The following is a 12004-nucleotide window of genomic DNA, read 5'->3' as shown; positions in this document are numbered from 1 at the left end:
CTAATATTGAAAATCCAGCCTTTTGAAGGCTATGGAGTCCATTATTAGCAGCTTGGAATAGCCTCAGAAACTGGAATGGAGTCATTACATCACTCCCATCCAATCAGGTCCATCTAGTATTAAACATTCCAAGCACACAATTTGCTATAACAGAGCTCCGTGCTAGGATTAAGCAGAATTCTCTTTCCACAATACCTAGAGAGCTGATGGGGATATAATTTTGTTGTGAAGTGCCCACTATAAAAAGGGAAGGCCAAGCATATGTCTGATTGTAATTATGGAGGTCAGGATTTGCCAGTTCATTTACTGTTCCCTGGAATTCAGGCTGGTTAGATTATCCAAGTGAAAAGCAGAGGCAGCTGCCTTTTCAGCTATTTAGAGAATGAAAATTTATTAGTAGTGAGTGCATTGCAAGAGGGAAGAGAGGGACTGCAGCATGTGAGGATTTGGGACAATAGGGCTAAAGAACGGAAGCATCAGAAATGGGGAGGGGGGAAACAAGCAACAGTATATTAAAAAATGGTATTTGGGTAAGCAGTTGATTTCCACAAGTAGTTCTGCATCATGCATCAGATTGCTGTAGCCTCCCTAGTTTCTGGCAGTCAGTCCTAATGTAAGGTTACCAGACGTCCCCGTTTCGACAAAATCCATTGAAGTTGAAAAGTGTCCCTGGATTCATTGAAAAAAATCTGGTAACCTTATCCTAATGCCTGTTTAAAGAATTGGAGTGGGGCTGTCCTTATTGTTTCTTTGTCCCAGGGTTTCTCTGCACAACTGGAAATAGTTATTCACCTAGCAGCACATGCCAACACACCTTCTGCACTCCATTTTAAGACTATTACAAACCGAAGGCTTTGGGGCTTTTCTTATCTCCTCCCTCCCTGCTGTTTTGTTTAATTTCTAGCCTTTAGAAGGGTTCTGGAGAATTCAAAAACTTGCTTGCTACTTGTGACATTTTAAACTGTCCTAATAAAGACCTTCTGTGGGTCTTTGATAATCTCCTAATGGACAACAAAGTCTATACCTTGTAGACAGGTCTGGTGCCAGGATCTGGCCCACCCAGACAGCTGCTGGAGTCGCATTGCCAAGCAGCTGGGTCTGGGGAGCTTACATTAACAATGTCACACAAGTAGCACTGGCTTAGTGTGAACATAAGAGCTCATGCAGGCTCCTGGCGAAGTGATTGTGGCTGTTTTGCTTTCTTGCTGGTAATTTAGCTTGCAGTGAGCATGAGGCATAGTTTGGCTTGGTTGCCATCTGAACCCAGCCATAGTGTCAGGGACATTGTTGGAAATTGAGAATGGCTGCTTCCCAGCCAGCCACAACTATTGCCATGTAACAAGTGCAGGGGTGTGACGGAAAGCTCAGCAAGACCAGAGTTTTGTGATGCAGTGCTTTGGAATTCCACCAGAGTGCTGAGCTGTAGGTTCACCTGATTGGCTGTAGATACAGCAAGCACTTTGGGAGGGGGGAAAGAAAAGGGGGTTGAGAGTTGGGAGTTGGGTGTTCTTGGTGTTCAGCTGGGTAGAAGTATAGCTCCTGAGCTGTGTGTGAGAGATCCACTCTGAGGAAAATATCTGCAGCCAGAGAAGGAAGTCTCTGAGCTTAGTTTGAAATACAGCAATTAGTGTCCTTTTTCAAGAGTATACAGACAAGAGAAAAACTGGGAAGCTGAATTGGGAAGAGGAGAAGTAGAGATATTAGTGAACACTCTACTTGGGTCTCCGTTCAGTAAGAAAGGGGTAGAATGTCTTGAGAAAGAGAAGAATCCCAAACCAATTAGGAGGCGTTTGGTGATCCCCTGGGTCTATTATACTGCTAGAGGAGCCTCAGGGGTGTGATTAATAGAAGGTTAGGAAACTGACAGAAAGTGCCACCTTGTTTTAGAACCCAAGTATTAAGAACTAAGCTATACAATTAAGCTTAAGAAACTGAAGTGGGGAAAACTGAAAAGAAGTTTTAAATCTGAACAAAGAGGTTTACATGCTTTTCTGCTCTTGAATGATTTGATCATGTAGTGTATTTCTACCAAAGAATGGAGTGGCCAAGTAAATATAAACTGCCCTTAATTCAAGTAGTAACTAGCTACAGTGTGCATGGAACCACTACTTTAGCTAGTCTTCTATATTTTCCTGCCATTTGATTTCTCTGCTTTCCTAGATATTGGCTCAGATACATACTGTAAGTGGCTCTTGTTACTCATCTGCAACATAATATGGGTTAGTGTCTCACCAAGTGGCTCTCTGCATATATTAGCAGACTATCAATCAATAAATGGTTGTCCGTATTTACCCCCTCTGTCCATAGAAAAACAAGCACATTTAGAATAATACTGGAATCAGAACTGGCACCCAGTGAAAAAGGCGTGCAGGAACAGCATAGAATTTTGAAACCTCTCACATACTACTTTAAAGTGTGTGAACCTGTGCAGAAGACACTCACTTTAAAAATGTACAACCCTTTTGCCTTCGTTATTTTTATTTTATTTTATTTATTATTACTTTTATATTGCTCCTTTTCTCCAAGTAGCTCAAGGCAGCACACATACTTCTCCCTTTCCCCATTTTATCCTTACAAAATCAGTGAGTGGCAATTTGAACCCTGGCCAGCACTCTTAACCACTTTTCTACATTGGCTCACATGGCTGCAGTCCTATCCTCAGTTACATGAGCAAATACATTACTGGCCAGGTCAACAATCCAGGTTATGGTGTGTGTTTTCTGTAGCATTTTCCACATGGAAATAATTCTACAGCATAACATATTCTCCATTCCTTTGCATTACTGTAATGATACTCTGCAAAAACACATTTTTATATGTTCATTATGCCCAGTCATCTTTGAACGACTAAAAATAGCACAAATAAAAATCCCCTTTTCTAATTTGATATTTGCCTTTTGCCTTCTTTCCATTTGACCATCTATTTCTTTCCCGAAAGTACAACTTTAAAACAGCCTTCTTCAGAACCATTAATCTTTCTTTCTAGAGAATAATTAAAATACAGTACTTCAGGACGTGAATGGTATTGGCAAAGCATTGTCTTGCATATTTTTGACTACTAGGTTCAGTTGCCTCATAACCTGAAAGAATATTATGGTGTGTTCCCAAAAGAAAAGATTGATATGTACTGTACAAGCAAGTTGTACAACTTTATTCAGCCAAAGGAACAAAGCTTGTTGTAATGTATAGATCTCACCTTGTTCCACTTTGTACAGAACCAATGAGTTCAGATGGAGAAAAGAATTCTGATTCAGAATCCTAAGCATGTTTACTTGAAGTGAATCCCACTGACCTCAATGTAGCATACTCAATAGTATGTGTGTTTAGGATTGTAGCTTTAGTTTCTTCTGTTTTCTCAGAGGAAAGAAATATTTTGAATAAAGGAAATATTATCTTAGCTTGCCCTTGTGGGAATAACAGCACATATTCTTTTTGTTTCAGATGTAAACTTTCAGGCAGGCAGATTTTAAGACATGATGATGAGGCAGTTTTTCTATGGTACTCAGCTATGAGGGTAAAAGTCTGATTGTTTCTTTTACTTACCAGATATCATAGAATCATAGAATCATAGAGTTGGAAGAGACCACAAGGGCCATCGAGTCCAACCCCCTGCCAAGCAGGAAACACCATCAGAGCACTCCTGACATATGGTTGTCAAGCCTCTGCTTAAAGACCTCCAAAGAAGGAGACTCCACCACACTCCTTGGCAGCAAATTCCACTGTCGAACAGCTCTTACTGTCAGGAAGTTCTTCCTAATGTTTAGGTGGAATCTTCTTTCTTGTAGTTTGGATCCATTGCTCCGTGTCCGCTTCTCCGGAGCAGCAGAAAACAACCTTTCTCCCTCCTCTATGTGACATCCTTTTATATATTTGAACATGGCTATCATATCACCCCTTAACCTCCTCTTCTCCAGGCTAAACATGCCCAGCTCCCTTAGCCGTTCCTCATAAGGCATCGTTTCCAGGCCTTTGACCATTTTGGTTGCCCTCCTCTGGACACGTTCCAGTTTGTCAGTGTCCTTCTTGAATTGTGGTGCCCAGAACTGGACACAGTACTCCAGGTGTGGTCTGACCAGAGCAGAATACAGTGGCACTATTACTTCCCTTGATCTAGATGCTATACTCCTATTGATGCAGCCCAGAATTGCATTGGCTTTTTTAGCTGCCGCGTCAAATTTTTACTAGTAAAGTCCAGCAGAGTAAGCATGTTAGGAGATTTGGTAATGTTATTGACAATAACCTACATGAGGAAAGATGTGGTTACATGACCATCTTGGTATAAAAATAGCAGGGTCACCTTGTTCTTGGAAATTGATTTCACATGTCTGAGCAGAAAGCTGCATACTCCATCTGCAAAGTTGGAAATCCATTTGCATTTTCAGATATTTGTAATACCTTAGAAAATGGAGAACACAATGAAAATATTGAATTGTGGTTGGTCACTGTTGCAGTACACAAACCTTTTGATGTTTACATAGCAGCAGATGAATGCATAATCTCTGTCTGCCTTGACTACTTCAGTCTCAATCTTGCATTTAGCATTCAGTGCATTCAGATACCATATTGCTTGTTCAAAGCATGGTTTGGAGGGTTGGGGGGAAGCTCTTTATGTACATTCTCCCTCTCTCTACTTTTCAATCCTTCCCTCACACTCCTGGCTTAATAAAATACCAACTTGTTTCAGAAACCTCAGTTTGCTGTGATGTCAGAACTTGCACACTATGGTTTGAGTGATTAGCCCAAATCAAGATTGCAAACCACAGGTTTTTATTTCTTTTTCGATGCTGATTTGGAGGGATATATCAAACTACAGCTTTCTGGTTGGATAGCATAGCTCAGTGCCAAACTAGGCCCTATCCAAATTAGGGAGTAATGTGATAGGGAGTAAAGTGGCAGGAGTGCTATAAAGAGGAGCTGGATTACCTCCCCAGATTACCTCCCTCTTCCCCACCCCATGATGCTCCCTTGCAAACAAAAGCAAAGAATTGAGTTACTGAATTCAGTACTATAGGGAGTGGTGCTGACTATTGAAAAGGAATAGAAAAAATAATGGGTGATGTATCAAGCAATAGCTGTTCAACACATGGAAGAACAGTACCCATAGTTTAAAGCACAGTCTGGCGTGCATGAAGTGTGATTTTTAATTTCCCCCCTCTCCTCCTTTCCTATAAATTCTAATTGTTATTGATACAAAATACATTTAATTTATGGTCACCAATCAGAGCAATACACATTACTATACATCATTTCTGTGATAATCATAATAATTTTGGTATATACACTTTGACACAACTTTGTTAATATATGTAGAAACGTTTATCTGAGTGTTCATTGTTGTTTTATTTTTATTTTATGCAATTGCTGCATGGCATGTGCTGCATTGTAAACAAAGATATATCTTGATGCAACCATGTTAAACAGTTTAAATATGAAAATATTGTTTAAAAAAAACACACCAATGTTATATTTTTTAAAAAAGCTGTCCACCACAGTAGCTAAATGGGATCTTAGAATTTAAAGGCTATATCCGCTCCAGATGCTGGGAAAAACAAGGAAGGGCTACTGACTCCATGCTACAGCTTGTCTGCTTTCCAGGAGCATCTGTTTAATACTGTTTCAAACAGCATACTGTTTGTGGTAGAAGCAGGACTAGAGGGTTACTTGGTATTGTTCATCAGTGCTTCTCACATGGGATGGGAGGGGGTGCTGTTGAGAGAAGGGTCTGTGCAAAGCAAGAACTGTGAGTCTGCTAAGAGTTGCAGAAATAAATGGCAGGTGTAGGTTTTAAAAAGCACTATGTTAAAGATGTGGTCACATACTTTTTCATAACTGCTGCGGTATTGTTACTCCCCACTGGTAATAACAGTAAAATTGGTCCTCAAATGATTTAAGTTGTACAGTTATATCTCTGAAGTCGAACGGAATCTCTTCCAGAAGTCCAAAACATTCGGAAACCAAGACACGGCTTCTGATTGACTGCAGGGTGCTCCTGCAGCCAATCGGAAGCCACAGAAGCTGTGTCAGACGTTTGGGTTCCAAAGAATGTTTGCAAACCAGAACACTCACTTCTGGGTTTGCGGCATTTGGGAGCCAAAAGGTTGAACTCGCAAGGCATTTGACTTCTGAAGTACGACTGTATACCTTGTGTTGATTGTGGAAGAGCCCTAAGACAACCCCAATCTTTATTTTATTTATTTTAAATTTATTTATGAAAATATTTATATAGCACAATTTCCTTAAAGAAATCTAAGTGGTATGCAGCAACAAATATTATAAACGCACACACACAATAAAAATACATATGCCCCCTGATTATGTTGTGAAAGTGACTAATGGGAGATTTGGGTTTTTTTTCTTCTTGTAGAAAACCTGAAAAAGGAATCCAGTACCTAATTGAGAGAGGCTTTGTGCCAGATACGCCTGTTGGAGTTGCTCATTTCCTTCTGCAGAGAAAAGGACTCAGCAGACAGATGATTGGAGAATTCCTTGGAAATCGACAAAAGCAGTTTAACCGGGATGTGTTGGAGTAAGTAGCAGATATGAAGCATCTGTTGCATATTTAAGTGTACACTATGTGGATTTTAAAGAAAGGGATGTTCACCAATTGTTTTGTGCATAAGCTAAGTGCAGTTTTAGAGAAAAAGAAAAACCAGGAAAAAATTATTTCCCCATATACATTTACAGCTATGGGCGCAACTCAGAAAGACTGTTCCAGAAGGCGGTTCTTAGCTATTTATCTGCTATACTATATTATTATTTTAATTGCCTAGGATATGCTCATCCAGAAGGAAAGTGTCTACTGATTATAAGTCCTTTATTATTCCTTGAAGTATTACTCAATTCATTGTCTAAAATAAAATGACATGACAAAATGTGGAAGACCACTACCATCCAGAAAGCAAGTGCCACAATATTTTCAGTTTTGATGTGCTGTACTGTGTACTGCATGGGACGCGGGTGCCGCTGTGGGTTAAACCACAGAGCCTAGGACTTGCCGATCAGAAGGTCGGCGGTTCGAATCCCCGTGATGGAGTGAGCTCCTGTTGCTCGGTCCCAGCTCCTGCCAACCTAGCAGTTTGAAAGCACATCAAAGTGCAAGTAGATAAATAGGTACCGCTCCGGTGGGAAGGTAAATGGTGTTTCCGTGCACTGCTCTGGTTCGCCAGAAGCAGCTTAGTCATTCTGGCCACATGACCCGGAAGCTATATGCCGGCTCCCTCGGCCAATAAAGCGAGATTAGCGCTGCAACCCCCGAGTTGGCCACGACTGGACCTAATGGTCAGGGGTCCCTTTACCTTTACCTTACTGTGTACTGCATGCCAGCTCATGACATATTGGCCCAAATTTGTAGAATTATGTATACATTACTTTGATGAAGAATTGCTGTTGAATGCTAAGGTTCCTGTTGATTAGTGGTACACCTTAATCGGCAGAATGCACTCATATAAATATGCTTTAATGAAGCATTCTATACTTGGCAAGTGGGTTATCTTATTCCTGGACCCACTTGTTCTATATATTTCCGTACTACAAAGGAACAGTGAAGCAGGGCCTTCTTCTAGGGGGTGGGGAGGGGAGCAGAAATCTGTCAGCTCATGGGTCTTCCTTGAAAAATCAACACAGATTTTAAATTCCAAAGTGATGTTTTCTAAAAACAGTCCTGTAGATGAGAACGTTATGTTGGCATCTTGCCTAACTCTGTTAAAGAGAGGCTTTTGTCCTGGGAGTTGCACCACGTGAAAATGTTATTGATGCCTATTTGACACAATGCCAAAACATATGATCTACAAATAGGCTAGGAAATTTAACCCTGATGACCTCCTCTTCATGTTTGCTTCATTGACTAAAATCTTATAAATTAAACATTGGATCTTTTTTGTTTGCCTGTTATTATGTTTTAAAGGCATTCAATGAGGTTTTGAGTGCACTTAACTGAGCACTGGAATGCAGCCAAAGGAATTAAATATGCAATTGCAATGTTCAGTTAAAACAAGCAACCTTAGGAGTGCAGAAGCTTCCCATGTTAGCTTGTGTCAGGTACCAAGATGGCATTTATTTCTGTGTTGCATCGGGTTATGAAATATGTCAAGTTTTCCTGCATTATACAGCTAACCAAGGTACTAAAAAGACCTGGCTTTATTTGTTGACCGTTTGCTGTTTTATGGATATGTGACATAGCTAATTAGATTATGAGGAAAATTTCATTGTCCATCTCAGAATCACCCTGGGCATTTTGGTCAGGAGGATGATACTATATGCTCAGTAGTAAGCTACTCTTGGGAACCTGGTACTGCCATCCACAGATATTTTGTGGAAGACTCTGCCCTTTTGAGATTTCTAGCTTTTGGGACTGTATGCCTCTTTGATGTACAGAGTGATGCCACCTCCAACAGCTGTCCTTCCCTGTCCTTTCTGTAGAGTTTGTATCCAGAAATAACCAATGCCCACTGGTTCTCTCCATCCCAGCAGGTTTCCATTATGCTCTTTGCATCTATGCTATCATTTAAAACAAAGTACAACAGCTCACACAACTTGAATCAGTGGCTTCCAGTATTAGCTTTTAAACTCTTGTGCATGGTGTGTCTTTGCGAATGTCTCTGGCACATATGTTTTATCCAAAGTATCCTCTTTGAATTGATACCTGTCCCTCTGCATTTTAATTGCCTGGTTCTGCCCCTCATTTGAACAATCATAAACATTTTTACCCTGATGCCACATGTCAATGCATTTTAATAAAAAGCCTTTTAGCATGGGTCATACGTTCTTACCGTGGCACCTGCATTAGTCTATTGTACTTTGCAGAGATTGATCTTTCATTGTGTATAACCTCAAAAGCCTAATAAAAAGGAAAGAAACCTCCAGATTCTATTTTATTTTATTGGCAAGTAGACCTCACAGGCAGCAGAAAAGGCAATTAGATCATGGTTTCACAAATCATGGTTTTGCATCAGCCTTTTAAATCAGCCCTGTCCACCTGAGTGCCTTTTCTCCCTCTCTGCTCTCCCCTCTCCACTGTCTGCTACACAATTCCTCTCTCTTTTCCTTTCCAGTTATTGAAAAGAGTACTGGTGTGTTATTATGCACAACACTTTAAGGGGGGAAACGGTGTGTGGTAACTGGTACCCCTTCTGTCAGAGAAGGGAAAGTATATTGTTTTCCCCTTTTGCTATCCACTCAAAGGCATGCAAGAAGGAAAGTAAAAGAACACAGGGTCTTCTTGCTGCCACCCTCCCTTCCAACGTTCATAGGATAGGCAAGGAGGGGACTGGTGTCTGTTGCTCCGTGCCCTACTGCTCAGTAAAGTAGTAAATTAAAGTAATGTTTGGTTGTTTTCTAATGGAGCTACTGACTGGGGGAAATTGCTTTTTGAAGAACATAAAAGTGATTATTATTTCTGCCAGAGAGATGTCTTTGAAAAATCATGACCTGCTTACATAAGCTTCTTTAATTGATATATAGTGCTCATAATTCTCTCTTTGCCCTTTAATCATTGCATGCTTCATCTGACTGAATACTATACTAAGTACAGCAGTTGGTATTTTACTGAAGGCAGGGTGGATTGCTGGGGGGCGGGATATGCTGGAGGGTGGCAAAATCAAAACTCTTCTTCTTCTTTGTCCTAGCTGTGTTGTGGATGAAATGGACTTCTCAGCTATGGAACTAGATGAAGCACTCAGGAAATTCCAAGCTCATATCCGTGTTCAAGGGGAAGCTCAAAAAGTAGAACGACTCATAGAAGCTTTTAGGTATGGACGTAAACAGATAGCTATCACAAGGTTTAGTCACATACGTAGTAGGTTTGAGTGTACTCAGGCTGAAGTAGTTAAATATTATCTTAATCTAAAATTCTGTTCTCACGATATTATATATTGTAGACCAGCCTTCTGGAGTTGATGAGAGATGTACTTAGAAACCTCCAGAGGCCACTAGGTTGGGAAAAGGCGGCTATAGATTCTGGCAGCTTTGTATGTTGTATCTTATGTTATCAAGTCTAAATGTGAACAAAGAAATGTCTACTGTCGGTTTAAACATTTTAAAGGAAATTAAGGTCACAATCCTATACCCACTTACCCCGGTGTAAGGCCTATTGAGCGCAGCGGGACTTACTTCTGAGTAGGCATGTAAAGGATTGTGCTGTAAATATTCTATGTTCTCATCTTGTTGAAATGGAAGCATTTATCCTTTATAACATTTTGCAATGTACTCTGCTGACCTTTTAATTAAGCAGTTTAGCTTAGCTGAGCAAAGAGCATTAACTTATTAAAGCCTAGACAAATGTTCTTTATCCATGGTGGGGACGTGGGGAGAAATGTGAAGAATCTTCCAATATGCTAAAAATAAAGAGGCCTATCCTCAGAGGGTGCCACAGATCTGTTGAAGCCATTGGTCAGGCTCATTAGGCATGAAATGTGTACAAATGGCATATTAGCATAGATATAAATTATGGATCAAAGTTGCATCAGATATTGTTGCATAGTTTGACTTTGTGCTGGCATATTTTGGCTATATCTACATGGTTAGAAGGAGGAAATGTTTACCTGAGTCAGTGGTGCACTTCATTTGGACTGTGATGTTCAACCCAAGAAAATTTGGCCTTTCCATTGCATATTTTGCCCTACAAATATAAGCTGTTTTACACTTGCAGTAGTCTTATATTACCTTACTTTTCCATGAATAAAGAATGTATAATTGTCACCACTATCCTATTTCTGATGAATTGTGGAAATCTGGGTAATTTTTATCCTCTTTGATCCACTAGGTATGGTTTGCAGTCTGCAGTGATAAATATGTATATGTATATTTTATGTATATTTCTATACAACAAGTGAATATTGCAGGAAACTGAGGGCACTTACTGTAATGGAGTTAGACTAGCCTTAACCACCGGAATATCTAGATCAGCAAATAGTAATTTGGTTACAAAGAGTGGGTATAATAATACATCATCTGCATTAAAGATACTATTATTAGCTGAGATAATGTGATGGAATGGTAATTAATATTCAAGCATTAAATGTGTATGTCAGGAGTATAATTCCAGTATCCTCAATGAAACAGTTTATTGGTTTGTTCTAAAAGGCTTATTGACTCATCCTTGAATCTGACCGCTCTTATTTCGGTGTCTTTCGTAGCCAGAGATACTGCATCTGCAATCCAGGTGTTGTGAGACAGTTTAGAAATCCTGATACCATCTTCATCCTAGCTTTTGCAATCATATTATTAAACACAGATATGTATAGTCCAAATGTGAAACCAGAACGCAAAATGAAGCTTGAAGATTTTGTCAAGAATCTAAGAGGTATGCATAATTCAAAAATTTGCCAGGGTCTAAAGGCTGGGTTTGTTTCATTTCCTCCAGTCTTGAACACAAAATGTCAAAAGCCCCATTTTTCTTTATTAGTCTGCCATTTGTACTATGATTTGTTACCAGGCCAGGAGAAGATTGGAAAGGGTTTTTGGGAAAGGACAACAGTCTGATTACTAACAATGTGGCAGCACCCGTTTCTAAATAGATCGTTTCTTAAATACTAAAGAGGCAGAAAAGTCTGCCACATGGCTTTGGAAGCACATTGTTGTAAAAACTGCAGCAATAAGTTGCAATTCTATGCACACTTACATGGAAGTAAATCATTGAACATAGTAAGACTTACTTATGAGTAAACATGCATAGACATTTGCCATTATGGTCTACACCACAAAAACCGCAAAAGAATTCAGTAATTAGATTCTGTTCCATATTATGCGTTTGTGTGACTATACCCTACAAAAGTGTTTTAGAACTCTAAGGAGGCTGAGGAAACCGATATTCAAGTTCTGGAGAGAAAGGAAATGTTTTATAGCTGAAAGACCAATGTGCGGGTGCTTGTAATTTTGATTGCCTCTTGTATTTCTGCACTGCAAACCATCCCTCTCCAGGTCTATGGGACAACTTCATTCAGTAAGCATATCACAGCAGAAAGTCTTTATTAATGTTTTTAAAGCAACTAGGTTGAGAATGTGCTTT

General features: G+C 39.8%; 2 protein-coding genes across 26 annotated transcripts in view; one reads left to right on the top strand and one right to left on the bottom strand.

Annotated features, from left to right (window-relative positions):
• Positions 1 to 12004, bottom strand: part of CFAP92 (cilia and flagella associated protein 92 (putative)) — a 332392-nt gene that overhangs the window by 215653 nt on the left and 104735 nt on the right. The gene's annotated exons all lie outside the window — the stretch shown is intronic.
• The window catches only part of IQSEC1 (IQ motif and Sec7 domain ArfGEF 1), a gene marked incomplete at its 5' end in the record, with an annotated part of 298180 nt that overhangs the window by 262390 nt on the left and 23786 nt on the right, over positions 1 to 12004 (top strand). For all 25 annotated transcript variants that reach the window (XM_083489190.1, XM_083489202.1, XM_083489191.1 and 22 more), the window contains 3 exons: positions 6365 to 6526; positions 9624 to 9746; positions 11133 to 11299. In XM_083489190.1, the coding sequence (XP_083345316.1) occupies positions 6365 to 6526; positions 9624 to 9746; positions 11133 to 11299 (452 nt within the window). The remainder of the gene's footprint in view (positions 1 to 6364; positions 6527 to 9623; positions 9747 to 11132; positions 11300 to 12004) is intronic.

This window comes from Podarcis liolepis (genome assembly GCF_965112155.1).
Source record: "Podarcis liolepis genome assembly, chromosome: 2".
NCBI lineage: Eukaryota > Metazoa > Chordata > Lepidosauria > Squamata > Lacertidae > Podarcis > Podarcis liolepis.
The sequence above is the reverse complement of the archived record's forward strand: the minus strand, read 5'-3'. Positions and strand labels throughout refer to the sequence as shown.